Here is a 20837-nt window from a genome sequence, read left to right on the forward strand (position 1 = left end):
AGTAAACAGAACTGAGGTGAATGGCATTGAGTGTCTTGTTGCCACACTTTGGGGGTTGGGGGTCTGCTGTAAGAAACATTCTGCTGTGTTCAAAACACTTTTGAGGGATATCCAGCATGAAGCTAGAAATTGCTGTTCTCCTTGTTTTTCAGTTAGGAGCACTTGCTGTGGAAGGTAAGTCCAAAATTTACTTTAAGGTTTCTAGTGAGCCAAAATAAAATCCAAGCATGTTCATGGCTTGATAACACTTAGGAACAGTAAATGTAAAGCTTTTAAGTCATGGACTTTTACTTAAGTAAAGGACTGACCTACAAATTTGCGCCCACACATTTTATGAATCTATGATGTGTACAGCGTTTCCAATAATTTGTCTAATTCTGGCATCCATGGTGTTTTCAATAAAGGACATTCATAGTCAAGTGAGATTTATCATTTGTGATGTGACCAAAGTGTAATGATGATCTCATTGGCCACAAGATGGTCAGAAGACTATATGTATTTATTTGAATAATTGGAGGTCAGCACACTATTCACTTTTTAAGAAAGTGGCAAGCACGACATCAGCAGTTCCTTTGGAAAGGTGATGGCTGTTATATGATGCGGAGAGGAGGACTCAATTTATTTAAGAACTGCGTGAATTCTTACTAGGAAATCATGATGCCACTATAGTTAGCATTGCTGCCTCATAGTGTCAAGTAACAAACACATCTCAAATCTCTATAAAGGTATTCCGACTCATTGCAACAAGGCAGAAACTAGCCTTGGACAGAATGGCAGTCCACTGCAGAGCCAATTCAAGCATGCACCAACACTCACACTCACGCAGGAATAACTTAAAATTATCACTCACTATTTCACATATGTTTTTAGTACTAGGGTGTTGTACCGTGTTAGCCATTATGAATGTAGAGAAAAGCCAAGCAAAATGACACCTTTTATTGGCTAACTAAAAAGATTACAATATGCAAGCTTTCGTGGCAACTGAAGAAGGGGCCTGTGTTGCCTCGAAAGCTTGCATATTGTAATCTTTTTAGTTAGCCAATAAAAGGTGTCATTTTGCTTGGCTTTTCTCTACATATGTTTTTTGAATGTAGGAGGAAAACTTGTGTACCCAAAGAAAAACCCACTCAGGGAAAACAAGCAAAAGGTACACAAACAGCAATTGAATCCAGGACACAGGATCCAAACGTCAGCAGCACAAACTCTTGTGCCATCCCATCTCCAATTAACTTGGTTACTGACTGCGTGGAACTGCATATTCTCTCAGTATATTTACTTTGTTTTTCTCTAGGTATTCTGGTTTTCCACTTTATCCCAAACTCAAGAGTGTTTTGTTAATTGATAACTCTGAACTGGCCCTGTAAATGGAGTGTGACTTCTAACTGACTGTCATTATTTCTGTTCCTATTTCTGCCAAGAAAAACTCTAGCTCTCCACGATCCAGCATGGAATATACAAATTCAAAACAAGAATACTTTAGGGAATTCGTATCTTGTTTATGGATCATTCGTGTTCCTTATTCTTTTGATACATTAATTTGGAATCCACTTCATTTCTTATTCTTAAAATTGAACAACACAAGTGGGGTATCTAATTTAGCTGAATCTTTCTGGCATCTTTTTAACTGTGTTAGGAAAAGGTGGGTTTTGCTATTTTTAATGATTGTTGGCTTGTTTCTCTTCTCTGTAGAATCTTGTGATGGACGCTGTAATTTGGGATTTGAGTTACAGAAGAAGTGCCAGTGTGACTCCATGTGCAAGTACTACCAGAGCTGCTGTACAGATTATGACACGGCTTGTACGACCAAAGGTACTTCTAGAGTCTGTAGTTTCTCTCATGATTCCCAGTTTTTGCTTACCAGTAGGTCCCAAATGACATTGTCAGCAGGTATTACATAGCAGTACATAACCAAAATCCAGAAAACGTATTAGTTCTGCAAACCTTACACACATCTACATTAAACTACAGGACTGATAGGACATGTTCCCAGAACTGGAAGTCCAAAACTTCCAAAAAACTTACAAACACAAAACTTTTTTATTAATTACTTTACAAAAAATCAATAAAGAAATAACAAGAATTTTTAATAAATAGCTAAACCAGAAAATTCAATAAAAACTACTTTAAACAGAAACAATAAGGAAAGATTATTAACAAGAAAATGAATCACCTTTTTTGGTACATAAACTTGTTCCAGATATAATTGGTTGAGATTCATTATAGATTTTTTGTTATTTATTACTATAACCATTACATCATAACACCACTTTTTTAGTATGGATCTTCTTCACAAGTACTGCCATTTTATACTCAAATTTCATGGGCACAGCCATGATGCATTTAACAGTTGCAGCAGTTGTTATCACTTTAACAGCAGCATAGCATTGTGTGACATCATTGTGTAATCATTGTTTAAGACGGCAGTACATGTTTAAGGATATCATTATTTTTAGGGTTTTTTTTTTCTAAAATACAGATGTGTGTGTTGTGATTTTTTTTATCTATCTATCTATCTATCTATCTATCTATCTATCTATCTATCTATCTATCTATCTATCTATCTATCTATCTATCTATCTAACTATTTTAGCATTTTTACATCTAATTTTCTTATTTACTCTTTTGTATTGACCTCTTCTCCGACTCATTATGTTACCTCCTGGTCTGAAGATTCCCATCTCCACTGCTCTGTTTTTATTTTATGAATGTAAAAAATCAAAACAATGAGAAAGAAAAAAGAAAAGAAATTAATAGACAAAAAATGCAAACAGAATTAAATAACAGGACCAAAATCTGAAATTCAGAATCCAAAAATACAGGTACAAAAAGTACAAATCAAAGCCAAAAAATCATGAACTGGAAAGTCTCAAAAAACTACAACACATTAGCAAAGAAAGAAAAGCACAAAAGGAATGCCAAAGCACACCACTGCTGAAGCTGGAAAACAGAGTTTTACTGTACATAGGTTCCTTAGATTAACAGCAGATTAAATAGACAGGGGTATAAGTAACATATATAGTATACAGTAGTACATATAGGTAACTATGTATGTATAGTAACGTATATATAGTATAGTATACTGTATATAAGTAACTATAATTAAGCAAGTGGGTATAAAGAGAAAACACAAAACAAAAAGAAGACAAACCAATAGAATGGCAATGGGGAAAATGACAAAATAAAGAGCTGCGTAAGTTAAATATGCAGTCCATATATAGACATAATTGGGATCCCAATTGTCTAATTAAAAATCCAATTGGATAGTTAAACCTAAAAGACATGTATCCCTCTAAATAACACTTTGTGCTTTATGGACTGTGCTTCAGAGTAATATCGACATTCTTAATGAACAAAACAAAATGTGATGATGCTTATACTTCCTAAATCAATCTTTATGCTCTTAGCAAATTTCATTAAGTCTAACATCCTTTACTGACCTTCAACAGTTTTTACAATGTAACCTATGTCCCCTGCTCACTACACTCACCAACACACACACACACACACACTTTTTGTCTCCAACGTTTTTGGGTATCTATTCGAAGCGCTGCTCTTCCTTCTTTGCTTAGTTGTTGACGTGTCATTTAGAATGTATAAAATTAGCATCCGGATACAATTTATAAGAGATGAGAGCACAGGACGTGTGTCTGATAAAAGCCTTTACATAACTGAGAGGTTAGATGACCATGATCTTATTTGAAAAAGGTTGTAAGTAGGGAGTGACTTGAAAGAATCTTATGTTAAAAGTCCCGATCCGGGGACAACAACAATCTCATCTTTTATTTCTCACAGATACACCTCTTCATTGGGAAGAAACACTACTTTTCCCTGATGGCAACATGAATTAGACAATCTACAAGTCTCCAGACTTAAAGTTTAAATCCAAACAATATATTCGATCTGTTTTCGCTGTTCCATTATTTCACAATGTAATAATTTCCGTTTGTTTGCACTAATGTGATGTCTCGTCTCACGGGACTTGAAAGTGTCTCTCTGAGAAAATCATGTCCCGTCTATCTTCCCAAGATTTATTTTTATAATAGAGAGACATTTCCTTTATCTGCAGCTATTCTGTCATGGTGTCGTGTTTTTAGAGTTCAAGTTTTAATGCATCTCTCTATTTAATTAAAATATTTCATGTACTGAACTACTGGCTGAGAGGTTATTAAAAGTTAACAAGAATACACCACTATGACTGTCGACCTGCTACCATAAAATGAAATCTGTGTGATTTTGTTGCAGCAAGTTGCAGAGTGCTATGACTGAGCCATTGAGCCTGTCCCCTACTGACAATCTGATACCCTTGGATTTCTGTTGTTCCTAGAATTACATCAGAGTTGTTGTTCCAGGAAAATTATAGACCTTCGATTGATTATCTTTAAATGCAAATCAGGACCTGCACAAAAAACATGAAAAATCCTTAATTTGAATACAAAAAGAGTGTGTTTTATTCACAATCTGTCATCATTTTAGTTTCCAAGTTTTTCAGGCTTTAAATCATTTATTAATAAATGGAAGCTTATGTGATTCAGCATAAAGTCCCTCCTTTGTCATATCAATGCCAAAGTTTACAACTGATTGGTTGAAGATGAATGACTGTCCTGAAACAAAAGCAGCACTCTGATGTTATTCCAGGAAAAACAGAAGCTATGGGATATCAGATCAACTATCGCAGTATACAACTAATTAAATCAAACAGATGCTGTGACTGTCTATAACTTGCTGTAACTGGAAAATCTTTGGAAAAGTCATGCAGTGTGATGGTGGCTTATAGGTTCTTCAAAATTTATGAGACTTTTATTAACGTTGTCTCCAGTTAATTAAGTATTATAACAATTTGATTTTTTTTTCTTAAATTTTCATTGCCTTAGAATGTTTCTCCTTTTTAATCATCCCTTATGATGTTTTGGACTATGATAATTACAGATATTGTGTTGGTTTTTGCATAAAAAAATTATCTAACATTGTTGAAAAAATTTTGTGCCATTCTGATCCTGTTTTGTTTAGTTATGGGCACCATCATTTTGAAAGCCCTTTGTCAAGATACGGCTTCCTAGTTGTTGTGGGTGTAGCCTCAGAATTCATGACCTGCCATCAGTTACTGACACGTTTAAAGGTTTACACTGGCAACCCTTCCTATCAGTGTTTGTAGTTAACTTCTTTTTTTCTCTCTGACCAAGGAAATTTTGGAAATGTTTTTTGACCACAATTTTCCAGTTTGTTTTTTGTCTAATTGAAAGCTGGGTTTAACTTGTGGCTTTGATTTCATAGTCTGTCTTTGATCATGTCTCATTTCGTGGTTCTCTACCAAAAAATACTGTCTCTTTATTTGAGTCAGCATAAGTATGATGATCCATTGCTAAATTATAGGGTACCTTGATATCTTTGAGTGATTACTTCATAGTACTTAAATTCATCTTTAGCTTAGTCAGAATTTATCTATCTATCTATCTATCTATCTATCTATCTATCTATCTATCTATCTATCTATCTATCTATCTATCTATCTATCTATCTATCTATCTATCTATCTAATAGTGTCTTCCATGTCTATCTATCTGTCTATCATGAATGTTACAATTTTTTGATTTCTAGATAGGTAGGATAGACCTGTTATGCTTGATTATAATAAGATATAGTATTTCTTGTAGGCTTGAAATGTATCCCCTGTAATGTAATATATAAAGCCTGATTTAAAATGATCAAAAAAGACCACTGTTGAATTTTTGGAGTTTGCATGTAAACCTTCCTGAATCTATTGTTTTGCTTACAGTTACCCGTGGAGATGTGTTCCATGTCTCAGAGGATGACTATGACTACAACGATACAGATGCCTCTTCTGAAATTGCTCCATCTTTGTCCCTGAAGCCCTTCTCTTTCAATAATAGTTCAAAACAGCCAGATTTGGAAATGACTCCCAGTTTCTCCTTTCCACAAACTACAACCACTGTCAAACCAAAAGAATACTTTCCAGTATTGCCTGATACACAAGAGATAACATGCAATGGAAAGCCCTTTGATGCTTTTACTCAAATGAAGAATGGATCAATTTATGCTTTCCGAGGTGAGACAGACAAAGTGAGTGGTAGGGGAGTGTCAGAAGGTGCACATAAATCCGCATCATTGGGAGTATTGATAAAGGGGCTGCTTTGTATCTGTAGTAAAGCATGTTAGTATTTTAGGCCCTTAAAATCATCATATGGGCATTTGCCACCCTAATAAGCAAAAGGAAATACCTGCTTATTTTGCCAATGAAATGACTATAAAGCATTAGTTGGACTGTTTGATGAAAACAGAAATGAGTAAAGGTTATGGGGATTCTTTATCAGTCACTAGTACTGGTGAGAAAATGTTTATTTCTTGTAGTATTTGGAGATTTGCAGAGCTGTAAGAGTAAGAAAACCTCACAAGAAAGCTTGCAATGCAATGGGTTTGTGCTGATCACAGGTTCATGTCCATCTGGATTTATAGATATAAAGTCTAACTGCACAGCAGGAAACCACCAGCTTATGTTTTTGGGCTAAGTAATATTCCCATAACCCAGAAAGGTACAGTGATTGTTTCTATAACACCACCTGCCTTTGTGTTTATTCTTTCTTGGTACAGGGGAGTATTTCTATGAGCTAGATAAAAAAGCAGTGAAACCAGGGTACCCAAAGATGATCAAAGATGTGTGGGGAATTGAAGGGCCTATTGATGCAGCCTTCACACGGATCAACTGCCAAGGCAAGACCTACATCTTTAAGGTAGGATTATATTGGCATAGCGATTTGATTGCTCAATGTCTCACAACTCTCACTCTTCTCTCCTTCTCACTGATAGATCTTCCTAAATGGACATCTTCCCATTTATCTAGTTGCAGTTAATGTCTAAAGAAACACATTCATACAATCCTGTGCCAAAGATATTTTATACAAGAGAATTTACATAGTCTGTTGGTTACCAAGAGTCTTTTAGATCATGGGGTCCTTTGGAGCCTTAACATATCCTGACAGCACTGTTTGCAAGTAGGAACCATCACAGGGCACAGTCAAGCCCCAACCACATTACTGTGTTTTTTTACGTAAAAACATCAACATTATTTTCCATTTTTACCTTTTATCCACACTACCCTGGCGCTTTCAACCTACAAAAATGAAAACTTCTGAAAATGCCCTCCAGAGCCATATACTGTACTTCTGAAAAAACAGCCTCAGCATTGTGGTTTGGATAGGTAAAAACACAGCTTTTCAAAAATGCGGGTCTAATGTCTTTGCGCCTATCACGTGGAACCTTCCCTGACTGAATCTTGTTCATTATAACATCTTATTCCTTGATTCATCACACTTCATGGAAGTAAAACCTTATCCCAACACAGCAGATATAAGAGAGTTGCTTTTATGGCGCTTGTTGTGTTGCTTACATGTTTGCATCTAAATTAGTTTTTGTAGAGTTTGAATGCTGCATACATGCACAAAAGGCAAATAATTTAATGGTCACAAGGCAACCAGAGGTGTTGCCGTCCATTCAAGGATGGCCAGTAATGAGTAACAGGTCTATGCTGTGCACATGCTCAGTGTAGGCGGATGACTGCGTCATACTGTATTTGTCTTTGGTCATTTTAGTGCAGATGGAAGTACTTTTGTAAGCAATGTGAAAATGCTTGTATGCTTTTAATAAATGAGAACATAATAATGTGGATGTAGCCTCACATATACTTCCATACTGGGCCATCAATCAACTTAACATAAACATCTTTGAGGAACAAATACTGTACACAGAAAGTGATTGAGATTGGAATCAAACCCATTTTGTAGTTTCTTAATCACTCAGTCATTGTGTCTTTCCTTGACTACTCCTTTAAGAATTTAAAGTGTATTCATTCTGAAGAAAGTCATAATAGTAGTTTCTTATTGATGTAAACCCAATGCAAATGAGGAGTGTACACTGACATAATAATAATAATTCTTTGCATTTAAATTGCACTTTTCTCACTATTCAAAGCGCTCAGCAATTGCAGGTTAAGGACCTTGTTCAAGGGCCCCACAGAGCAGAGTCCCTATTGGTATTTACGGTATTTGAACTGGCAAAATTTCCAATTGCCAGTGCAGATCCTTAGCCTTAGAGATACCACTGACTTGTTAGATATGTGAATTAAGCATGAGACAAAAAGAGTTTAAAGAAGCAGGTTAATTATTGTCTTTATGTTTACAGGAGTCAAACTACTGAAAAAGATTAAGAGAACCAAAGACCTGATATCATGTTTAAAAGACTCACATAAAGGGTCAAAAACCAGGCTTGCAAGAGGATATCCTAACCCAGTCACATTTCAGTTTTTGACATGCCAGTGTGCGCATGACACACCAGGCTAAACTTAGCGTGACCAAATGCGTGGGATTGGTCTCTGGTGGGAGATGTCCCCTTCATGAATTTAGAGTGATCATCAAAGCAAGTTGGGAAGGTCCCGCTTGCTCGCCACAGCATTACATGAATCAAGAGTGATCATCAATGCTTTTCCTCCTTGATGAATCGAGCATGATCGTCATAATGGTGGTTGAGGAGGTAGTCCAGGATCTCCAGCAATCCAGTTGCTGCATCTGCTGGGAATCAAGCGCATTTATCAGAGTGGTGGGATGGAAGGGGTTTTGTCCAGGGTTGGCCATGGCCCTCCTGCAATGCCACCACAGCCCACAAGTTGGTAAACAGTGCCCTGGCCAAAACAAAGTGGGAATACAGTCATGAAGGTTTTGTATTTATCCAAACACTTGAACACCAACTTAAATATCAATAGACTGATGGTGTCACACACAGATAAAAGGCTGGCTGCAGAGTTTTCATTATATACAGTACAATGTCAGGCAGTTTTATTCTTTTGAAGCCAACTTTACATTAATAAGAGATTTTAACCTAACAATGCAATGTTTATTTCTGACTATAATTGTTACTTAAAGAAGTATAAAATAGTTGACATTTCAGTTTATACTGTCAGGATTCCAGAGGGAATTGTAGCACTTCATATTGTTTTAATTCTGTTGATTTTTAATTAAATACTGGTGATTTGCAGCCATTTTGTGACATTTCAGTTTTGACACTGCATGCTGCTAATCATGTGGGTGACATCATCACAGTTATCTTATATAAAGTCAAGCATCTTATTAATAGGTATCCGTACTGTTTACACAGTGTGGCACACATAAAAGTAGCCCCAATACTTTGTGCGGTCTCGTTATAGAAGAGGTAAACAAAGTTAGACGGGTCCAGTGCACATTTTACTTTATTTTTTCAGTTCTGTTATCTATATGCATGCTTGAGAGAAGACCTGCTGTATTCACTTCAGTAGTGCATTTTGATTGTTGAATCATATGTTTGTGCAGGTTACTTCAGGCTGACATGCAAAGGGTTGGTGGAAAAATATGTAAAAATAAATTCTCGAGTGTAACGCGCAATTCAGCACTCAATGAAATAGTGTCATATTATCGGTACTGCAAACAATGAACCGAATCCAAGAAACTTTTCTGTAAGTACTCCAAAAGGGGTTGACAACATTGCACATTATTATAAAAAAACAGTCATCTGTCATCAAAGAAATGCACTTCATGATGGAAATTAAAGAACTCGCAAAAAAATCGAATTATTGAGAAAATACATTCAAAGTCATAGTTTTAGACTTTAGCTCATAGTTTGTTTAACATGTGAGTTTTGTTTTAGCTCCTGAACTACTATATTGCAACCATTTCTGAATCTTACTGTTTTGACACTTGCTTTACTCTCCTTATGCTTTTTTTGGTTGCCCTTAAATATTCACCATCTGCTTCTCATTACCATCTCAAAGCATTTATAGAAAGTTTGAAATTAAAAGAACACAATGTATCTCTAAACTATTAATAGGAGACTCTAAACAGAATAATGAATAAAGGGTACAATGAACTAGAGATGTGTTAACTGACAAATAAATCCCAGACTATATGCAAAGGAGACACCACACCGCAAGATGGAGGTGAGGATCTTGTATCTAATGAACCAATTTAAAACTCTTGAACAGGGCATGTTTTCAGAATTGTTCTCTTTCATATTTATGGCAGGACAAGGAATATTGGCGTTTTGACGATGGGGTTTTGGACCCTCGGTATCCCAGAAAGATTTCATCTGGATTCTCTGGTATCCCAGACAATGTGGATGCAGCATTTGCTTTACCAGCAAGCAACTATTACTCGAAGGAGAAAGTCTACTTCTTTAAAGGTTCTGCCTTAGGAAACTGGAATGAGTACATTATGAATATTCTAGCACTTTGTGTGTGTTTGTATGCATGTGGGTGAATGTCTAACATCCCTACTGACTACCGCTAACAGAAATGATAAAACAGATTATGAATGAAAACACAAGCAGAGTCTCAAAAAAGGCAAATATACTGATGTGAGAAAAATTAACAAATTGGCAATAACCATCAGGCTTGAAATGAAAACTTGGTATATGTGCTTCTTTCACCCACAGGTGACTACTACTATGAGTATGCTTTCAGAAATCAGCCCTCACAAAAAGAATGCGCAGAAAAGGAACCATCTGCACTATTCTCTTACTATGCCAGTCTGCACTTCAATGGATGGGATGACATTTTTTCCTCCCTTTTTCATGGTAGGTCAATGTGTAACAAATAACCATCTTGCTGGATCTACATATTCTGTGTACAGAGACATTGGGTAAAGGGGAAAAAAAAAGATCATAAAATGCACAGGACAGATTAGAAAACATATTTAGAACAATGGGTAACCACCACCGCAATCCTCACTTGAGTGCTACTCGAGTAGTGTAGACTTTGTGGCAAGCGGCTGAGGGTGGCACCCAGCCGGGATGCCCAGAAGGACCGGAGGAGGGGTTACGCCTCCTCCAGACCACGAGAGGGTGACTGCCCTGGTGGCTTTGGGGACCACGGGAACTGAGCTTGGAAGCTCAACCCTATAGGGGCCCGTGGTCACCGCCAGGAGGCTCCCAATGCCTGGAGAGCCCTGGTCCTCAGCACTCCTGCCACACCCAGAAGTGCTGGGGGGAAGACGACCAGGGACACCTGGAGTATTTCTGGGTGCACAGCCGGTACTTCCGCCACACTGGGGAGTGCCGGCGGAAGATTATCAAGAGGCACCTGGAGCACATCTGGGTGATTATAAAAGGGGCCGCCTCCCTCTGTCCAGTGGCTTGAGTCGGGAGCGGAGAAAGACAGAGCTCGGGAGGAGTGAAAAGGAGGCGGCCTGAAGAGAGGCATCGTTGTGTGAAAGGCCTGGACTTTGGGGGAGTTTTGGGGTTGGGTGCTTCACTGTACATAATAGTTGTAAATAAAGCGTGTGTTGGGTGACTTATAACGATGTCCGCCTGTCAGTGTCTGATCATGCTTTCCACAACTTATTTAATTAGAATGTAACAAAACTGAGAATATTCAGTCCACCAAGCTCATCTGTTTTATATAATTTATTAATGTTTTTGAAAACTTTGAGACTTTAGATTATATCCTCATTTAGTCTTTCTTGTTCAAGACTGAGAAGGATCAATTAAAAGTAAGAACATTATTATTGTACCACGTTGGATAGAAAAGAGACAGTGTTTAGGCAGAGGACTAGGAAATAAGACTCTGTCAAAAAAAATGCTCGAATCGTAACTGGGAAATCAAGCCACTAAGTTCAGTAAATGCTAAATTGTCTCTGAGAATTTATGCGCAAATTCAGAATGGTCAAAAACATGACCGTTTTAACTCCTCTCCATAACAGGTGTTGAGATTTTGCCCCAAATGATCACACCCATAACAGCTGACTAGAGTCATAACCAAAAAATCACAAAATGGTAAATATGAATCTTATAAAATTACTTACAAAATGCTAAACAGAACTCCAACCAATAAAATAATTAGTGAATAATACTCCTAGGAGTCTACAAACACTTATGTTTCAGTAAGGATTCCCCACCCCACCTCACTGTCTGAAAATGTTTGATTTCTTTTTTGCTCAATTTTGATTCTTTTGTTTATGTTAATATTATTATTTACCTTTTTATGTTTATCTATACATCCTTTGTTATGTTCCATGTGTTTTGTGGGTTGTTTCCCAAGAGGCAGGACCACAAGCCCATCACTGCCCCCTGGCATCAGCCCTATAAAGTTGACGTTCCCACAGTTCCTGGTGGCTCATATTGAAGGTGCTTGGGTGTTTGTTGACTGTTTCTTTGCAATTTTTATGGAAGCTTTTGTAATTTATTGGATTTTTGTCTGATTCTGATTTGTGGAGTGTGTTTTTTTGGAACTTGTTCACTGAGGATTGCCATTTAGGCAACTCCTTTTTTCTCTTTTTTGTGCTGTATGAGACTTCATGTATATCAGAGCATTTCAGTTAAGAATACATTTTTTATTTTATAAAGATTCTAGGCAGGGTATTTTGACAGGATTTCACTCTATGATGGACAGTTTTGGAACTGCTCCGGACGTACATGCTTTAGGATTCTTAATCATAACAGGGAAAATGTTAATTAATAAGACAAAGAAAAATTAAAAAATAAAGCCAATTCACAATTATTATATAGATGAAGGAGGATCACAAAATGAACTTATCAGTATTTGAACATTAATGAGCAGGTTTTTGGAGTAGGATGGGGTAGATCACCTGTTTTCTCTTATATCAAAAAACTGTCTGCTTTCTCTTACCTACTCTCTACCTGGGTGGCCAAAAAAGTCTTGTTGCTGTGTTCAGCTTTCAGTTCATCATCCTCTGACAGCAGAGAACACTTTTAGGGTGCCTCTCCCTTCACTACAGGACATATTGTACAAACGCAGTGTTTGCAAGGCCTGCAGCATTGTGCAGGACCCCTTACACCACTCACATGGACTTGCCATCCAAGAGAAAGATACTGCAGCATCAAAGTCAGATCTGCCAGACTGCAGGAGAGTTTTTACCCTCAAGCTGTCTCCTTAACACCATGCTGCCCCCTGGGATCTTCCACACTGCCTCAATCACCTCTAAAAACAGAACTTTTATACATGCAAGCCACTTTCCTGCAAAGACTAGTGTGCATGTAGAAAAGAACTGAAAATCTCATATTGAGCTTTAATTATTTTGACACTCTTGCTATCCTTCTGCTGTGACCTATCATTAAACAGCTATTATCATACACTGATAATTTCCGTATAATCTATATCTATGATTTATTTATTATATCACATATCTATGGCTATATTTATGTATCCAGATTGCAAATTGTATCAATGTTCATATTGCTTACTACACGTCAATATTGCTGCTACTTCTTTGTCTTGTCTTGTTTGGGTTTTTATTTTTAAATTTTAATTTTAATTCTATATTATAATTAATTATCAACATTTCATGTTGTTACACTGTGGACCCTAAGCATCACAATTTCATCTATCTGTATACTTGTATATGGTTGAGATGACAAAGTTCACTTTGACGCTTTGAATCTGACACTGAAGAGCTACTTTGTCACGCAAGTGACCAAAAAGCACTGCCTACTAGCAGTTCTTGGGACACATTGCACCGATGAACCCTGAGTACACTTAAGCTACAGTATGTCAACTCTCCAGCACACTGAGAAGGACATGCATACAGTAACTCAGGCTTGTTACTGGGCTTCTCTCTCTCCTGGCTTGTAATACAAAGCAATGCTGTGCACTCCTTTCTTTTGGCTTTTACTAATATTTCCTGTTCTTTTATGACTCTTGATGTCTTGATGTCTAGAAACATATCTGTTGAGAATGAAGGCCACTTCCTAAAACAAATTGTGTTGTGATTAGGTCACATAACTTCAAAAAGGCCCAAATCCTTTCAAAAGATGCCCAGGCCCTAAAAGCCCAAAACAGGCCTGAAGCCTATACCAATTATCTTTTTCTGGAAGACAAGAATTGTAAACCCCTGGCCCAAAATAGCATCTCACTGAGGCATGCTGGGCCATTGAATAGGCCTTGGATAAGCTACACAGCTGAGACATCAGGAAGTCCTGCCTTCTTGAGCATAAATTCCAAACTGAAAAAATACAAACTAAATTAACATTCTTAACCATTAAAAAGTAATGTAAAAAACAAAAAACAATTAATTAAAAAGAAAATATCAAACATATGAATTTAAAAAACATTTACATAGAAAAAAACAAAATAATTAACATCATGTTTCAATGTCAAAACAAAAACAAACTAGAGAGACGATATTTGATCTGGCCTGTTTCACTGCTCATAGTTTTGGGATAGGATGTAGAAATACCAACCAAACATAAATATCTTAAGAACTCACACTGATAATAATATAATTTTGAATAATAATAAGAAAATTCTAAATACAAACAGCAGTTTTGCAATTTGTTCCTGCCTTGTGCTCTGTGTTACCTGAGATAGGCTCCAGCAGCCCCCCACGATCCTGTTCAGGTCAAAGCGGATTAGAAAATGACTGACTGACTGGCATTACAGGTAGCAAAGTATTAGGGCTATGAATGGATTGTTTTTGAATAATATAAATATGTCAAGCTTTTGTGAAAATGTTGTCTTTTCTGTGTGTTTGTTTTTTGTCTTTGTCTATTTTGATATAACTGAGTAGAACATTGCTGTGCTCCATTAATGTAGACAGTTGAGATCTTCTGGTCAGTGCAATTGTCTATGCTGTGGTGTACTGGGATGGTAACATCACTTCAAGAGAAGCCCACAGAATCAATAAGCTATTTAAAAGGGCAAGCTCAGTTATAGGATGCACTCTGGAATCACTGGAGGTTGCAGTGAAGGAGAGAATTAAACCAAAACTGAGTGCCATTATGAACAATGCTGCACAACCTCTCTCTGACACACCAACACTGAGGACTTTCAGCCAATGAATTATTCAACAGGTTTGTCAGGAAATGCTACTGGGGCTCCTTTAAACCAACAGCAATATATCTGTATAATGCCTCACTGAGACTGTGACTGCCAATATTCCTTTCTTTTTCATTTTTTTCTTCTATCTAAAAAAACACCTAATGACAACGTATTGCTCATATTCCATCTTCTCTCCTTCTTATTTTATTCCTCAGATCACCACTGCTCTTTATTAATCATTCTTGTCTCCTGTCACTTCACAGTTCACACCTCCTCTATAAGCCCTCGTTTGATCAGTAGGGACTGGATTGGTATTCCCGGACCAGTGGATGCTGTGATGGCCGGGCGGCTCTATGTGACACCAAAGTCCCAAACGTCAAGCTCCAGAAGGCGTTCCAAAGGAAGACGAAGGCAATCTTACAAAAAGAGGAAAATGAGGAAGCAGAGATCATTAATTGACAGTTTTCTTTATGATGATTTCATTGACGAGGATCTGGATTTTTCATGGATGTCCCCCTTCCAAAATCAAAATCAGGACAGACAAAGTCGTAACAGGAATGACAAACGGAGCTGGAAGCAGCAGCAAAAGCAACAGCAGCAACAGCAACGGCAGCAGCAGCGCGAGCATGACTATGATGGATATGATTACCTGGACTTCCTTGACCTTCTCTATTCAGATCAAGACTGGCCATCAAGGATGGTGGATGTATGCCAGCCTATTCAGAATGTGTTCTTCTTCATTAAAGGTAATCACATTTAATGAAAGTTGTGATTAAGATAAAATATTAGGAACGTTACTTATTATTAAACCACAGCCCAACACGGAGAGTGCTGGAAGATATGTTTTTAAGCTACTTTTTGTATTGTTGCAGCTGGAAAAAATGTACAAAATACTTAATCAATCAACCTATAACTAAACCCAGGGCAAAGATTTATACTGGTGCTTGTTTGAGCACAGTTTCTAAAAGATGTTTCTCTCTAGTAAAATCCTCTTTCCAAAAAAAATGTAATGAATTCCCTATTAAGTGTTATTTTCTATTTAAATCATGAAGTAAATCTTGTTTGCTCACATAAGTAGTTGTGCAGTTTGCTTCACTGAAACACTTCAAGTAGAGAATGGACTCACTGAACTTGAGGCACTTTTTTAGAATTAAGTGTTGTGGAGCATTTTGCAAAAAGACAGCTGCTAAAAACAGACCATAAGATCTATTAGAATAACATCAAGATGCATAATAATGTTAGGTGTCTTTTTCAGTTGGATGGATTTCTTGTAAGTGATCTTTGTTTCTACTGCTGCTGCCATTCTCAAATGTAGGTTGCTCCATTTTTTAGTATACAAGGTGAGAAAAAGTCAACAGTCCTAATAAAATTGGGCACAGGGGGTTACATTCCTCATACAGTAGCTTAGATGATTAGAATGCACTCATTTTAAATCTGAGGTTATGCAATTCGGAAATTAGATCAGCATTCCTACAACATTCATGTCTAGAAAAAAGCACACCCTTTGTAGCTTCAATTTTTTTGTAAAAGATCATTGACTTACAAAGACCTTTACATTAGCAAAGCATTCCGTTATCTTCCTCCTTTTCATTTATTCCTATTTTTATGTGGGGCTGATGTGCTTGATCGACCTTCTAAATATAGCTCAGTCCTTTACTTCCTACCCTTATGATTTTCTTTTACTTTATACATCCACCTCCACTTTGGGCTCCCCCGCTTTCTCTTCCCCTGTACTTCCATTCCCATCGCTACTTTTTTAGATACTCCTCCCACTTTTGTTGTTGTAACTCCACACATCCATCTCAACATTCTCAATTCTGCCACATCCAACTCCTTCTCCTTCACTGCCTTTCCTGCCCGTGTCTCAGCTCCATACATCATGGCTTGTCTTACTACTGTCTTGATAACCTTACCTTTAACCTCCACCATAACTCTTCAATCACACAATACTCCTTCTTCCAACTGTTCCATCCACGCTGCACTATGGGGGTTTTCTCTGCATCTAATTCTCCAGCTTAGACTACCACTGATCCTAGGACTTTAAACATATCCACCATGTTCAAAGCTTTGTATTGTACTGTGTTTTGAATTAGTGGAAAGAGGTATCTGAGGACTTTACTGTCTCACTGTGACCTGATATTTCCAGGAATACAATCACAGATTGATTTTAAAAAGCATTTCATACCACTTGGACTTTTTCAAATTTTATAATGTCACAACGTAATTTGAATGTATTTATATTAGCTTGTGTGCCTCTACCCCTTTTTTCCACTTATTCCATTCTGTTATCTGTGTACTGTAGGGAGAATCACAGAGCCTCAAATCCCACACACAAGTGCATCAACACAGTCCCAGGCTCAAATAAAGTATTTTTGTTCTAATAAATACCTTTTCAGAGGTTCTTCATAACCAATTCCCCTTCTTTATTAAGTTTTTTGCTTATTCCTCCACTCCTGCCAGGTGAGCTTTGCCTGACTTTACTCCCAGCTCCCACTTGGAGAAAGAAGGTGGGGTCGCTCCATTTATGTTGGACCTGGGAGTAGTTCCTGTGCCAGAACATTGCACCCAGGAAGCACTTCTGGGTCATGTGGAACTGCCATAAAAGTAATCTCCCTGCAGCACCCCTGGCAGCCCCCAGGTAAACCAGCAGGGCTGCCTTCCTGAACTACAAGTCCCATGCAGCCCTGTTGGTGTCCAAACTAGAGGCAGACCAGAGGAGCACTGACACCTCTCATACTCTTCCTGGCAAGTAGCTTCCCCCAGTCCCCAACTTGAACAGGCAACAGGACCCATCTCGGTCAGGATATGCACCCATCTGCATCTTCCTTCCATAATGGCTTCTTGGCTAGGTAAAGGAACACCCTCCATCCCAGTCAGGATGCCAGTCCATGCATTTTGGCTATTACACATGGTATGTAAAACATTAAACATCAGATAGATGAGCCTATCTTCTGTTTGCAAGTCTAAAACAGCCACAATTCTTATTCCTAATAGCTGCATTATACGGATTGTACTTGTGGCTCATGGGTCCTCCACTACTTTACATACAGAGCTGAACCCTACAACTTAAGACAAAATAAGACCTATTCAATTTTCTTGGAGGATTAGTTAGTCACTCGGGATGTCACGCTACAAACTCTTAGTTACAATGGCACACCATGATTGCCTCTGGCTCGCTAAGGTTATCATAAATGAAGCATGCAATAGGAAATCACTGGAAAAAGTTGTGTAATGTGTCAGGGCCTTTACATCTATGGCAAGACTAAACAAATGAATTTTTCTTACATTTATTTGTTTATTTATTATTAACCTATCTATTGATTGATTATATTGTCAAAATATTTTACAGTCTGAAAAGTCTTAGCGGACCTGTCTTGGCTTAAACTAAAGTGCTGTGTTTACCACAAGTGTAACCCCAATATTTAGGAAAGGCCCTGTCAAAGTATAGATCTCAACCCAATAAACAATAGATAGCTGGGATTGAAAACTGCAGTGTAAAAAATGCCCACTTACAAATTATGTTAGTTTTAAGTATTGTGAGCACTAGGGGGCGCCCACCGCCCAAACGCCAGACACTCAGCCACACACAAATTCAAAATAAAACAAAAATAGTATTTATTTGATAACAGCACCATATCACAGTAGCAAATCAGTCCAGCACCATACCAACAACCAATAAAGCCCATCCATCTCCATGTGTGTCTCCTCTATGAGCATCATCTAGTTTTCTCCCAAATATGACTCCCCGAGTGAGACGAGATGCCTCCTTTTATGGTGGACCCGAGAGCACTTCTAATCTCACGGTATTGTATGCCAAAAGCATTTCCGGGTCATTTGGAAGGTCCCTGATATAGGGAGATGCTTTCTTAACAGCGGCACCCAAGGACTTCGACAGGGTTGCCATTCCATACTACAAAACCTGTGGGTGTAGAGACTGGGCTCCAGCTGGGAGAGCATGGCCACCTCTCGTGATGGGGGACAAAATGTATCCATTCATCCCTCATCCATCCATTATCTGGGCATCCTGACTGGGACAGAAACAGAAGACCATCCTGGCCAAGTTATACCTCCCATTCTTGTGCACCATCCAAAAGAAATGGAAAAAAATTAAACAAAAAGGGGTGAAGAACTTAAAACAGATCAGCACTCTATTTGCTTCTCTTAAGCCAACACCACATTTATGCAACTTTTTGTTGTGGAGTATGGCAGATTTGCTAACTGCAGTTGCTGATCTCTTTGCGGTACCATATCAAATTACATGACTGAAAATTGCAGCCCATGTGATATTCACAGACCTTCCAGCACAATTGTGTTCACTCCTTTTTCAGACAGTTAACAAAGTGTTCCCAGACAGAGCTGTGCTAAGGGTTAACATCTGCAGCAGGTTTGGCAGCAATCTCTGTCCTTTAATTCTTTTTTCCATTCAGTTATGGTATGTAAAATGTAACACATCAGACAGATGAGTTACTCTTCTGTTTGTGAGGTTCACAGCTAGTGTGATGTCTGACAAAGCTGGTGCTATGTGAACGGTTAATACCTGTGGTGCGTTCAGCTGTCATTTTTCTTCTTTTTTACCCATTGTATTTAGTAAATAAAACACAAGACATCAGACAAATGAGCTTCTCTTCTATTTGTGAGGTTCACAACACACGTTCCTTGTGCCTTATCACTACATTTTATACACTGTAATTCTTGATAAGCATTCATAGGTTGTCAGTTCTCCTGCACATACTGCCTGCCCCCCGACTAATAAGAAAATTAAACAGGTTTGATTATATCATAGTTAGTCGCAGACTAGTTAGTCACATTAGGTGATTATACTCAACTGTAAATCACAGGCTTGAAGTTTGCACTCAGATATACAGCTAGAACTTGAAGAGAAAGTCTCGGTATTAAAGGTTTTATTTTCCTACACCTTTAGGCTTTCTTTACCTTAATGTTCAGAGATGTCTTTATCAAATATGGGTGTAGATTCTTAAACCATCTTTAAAATGTAAAGCTAAGACACCAAAACAGTTTTTACAGCATTCTCACTTCAAAGCAGGGGTAGCTGATACAAAGACGTACTACTTCAGTCCAGAAGCACACCTGCGCAGACTCAAAGTGGTTTCATTTTTTTTTCTTACTTTACATGAAAGGAATAGAAAAAAACACTTTAAATGAAAGCCTGTTTTGTTAATATCAGCATCAGCCAGAGTCATTAGAGTTTCAAGCATGATTAACTGTTATATATCCTGTGACAGAATGGAATTTTAATGACACACAAATATTTGTTCTTTTGTTTTTAAGATCAATATTATCGGGTTAACCTTCTGACGAAGATGGTGGATATGGTATCTCCCGCCTACCCAAGACCTATTTCTAAATACTGGCTTGGCTGTCGAGAAATTGAAGAAGCTGAAAAGAAATGAAACAAAATATCAAAGCCCATAATTGTACAATACATAGCCGCAGATCCAGAGGAGCTTTGCACCTGAATTTTTTTAAAATCACCTTTCTACAGAATAAAAACACACAATTTTAAACTAATACAAGTTAGCTTAATAAATGTTTAGTTCCTGAAGATGTATGAATGAAATCATTGTAATTCACCATAAAGTTTTCTCATCTGTATGCAACATTTTAAAAATAAAGTAATGATAAATCATTCTTTAAAAATGTTATCAGCTTTCAATTTTCTTCAGTGAAGAAAGACCTCGCTGTTCCAGTGTTCTCCACCACTAAGTGACTCGCTGTATTAAATGTTTAAACTACAATAAAAAAGTCAGTTTACAGATGAAGTTCTTCTTTCAGCAATTAAAATTGTCAGCAAAAATACTTCCTATCACCTACTGTACTTTCATTTTGAACACATCTAGTAACTAATAAAATTATAAGATGTTTCCCATATCATTTGCATGAACTTGTTCTGTTTTTTAGATTCACTTTCATTTTTCTTAAATTCCTTATTCCTTCAGTTTTGCAACTTCTGTTCTTTTAGTGAGACAGAAGGGATGTGATAAGTTATCAGCATTCACGTTTCTGTAAT

General features: G+C 37.5%; 1 protein-coding gene across 1 annotated transcript; it reads left to right on the forward strand.

Annotated features, from left to right (window-relative positions):
• Window positions 1-39: 39 nt before the first annotated feature.
• vtna (vitronectin a) lies at window positions 40-20583 on the forward strand. The gene is made up of 8 exons (XM_039757081.1): window positions 40-174; window positions 1690-1809; window positions 5774-6064; window positions 6607-6746; window positions 10062-10218; window positions 10471-10611; window positions 15073-15555; window positions 20099-20583. The coding sequence occupies exons 1-8, from the start codon at window positions 117-119 to the stop codon at window positions 20218-20220; spliced, it is 1512 nt and encodes a 503-aa protein (XP_039613015.1). The 5' UTR covers window positions 40-116; the 3' UTR covers window positions 20221-20583.
• The last annotated feature ends 254 nt before the right edge of the window (window positions 20584-20837 follow it).

The sequence above is a fragment of the Polypterus senegalus genome, chromosome 6 (assembly GCF_016835505.1).
Source record: "Polypterus senegalus isolate Bchr_013 chromosome 6, ASM1683550v1, whole genome shotgun sequence".
Lineage (NCBI taxonomy): Eukaryota > Metazoa > Chordata > Cladistia > Polypteriformes > Polypteridae > Polypterus > Polypterus senegalus.

Excerpts from the sequence above, each read along its gene's own strand:
- vtna (XM_039757081.1), top strand. The coding sequence starts at position 117 with ATGAAGCTAGAAATTGCTGTTCTCCTTGTTTTTCAGTTAGGAGCACTT. Across the intron at positions 10,219-10,470 it reads GAAAGTCTACTTCTTTAAAG|GTGACTACTACTATGAGTAT; the intron begins GTTCTGCCTTAG and ends TTTCACCCACAG. Across the intron at positions 10,612-15,072 it reads TTTTTCCTCCCTTTTTCATG|TTCACACCTCCTCTATAAGC; the intron begins GTAGGTCAATGT and ends GTCACTTCACAG.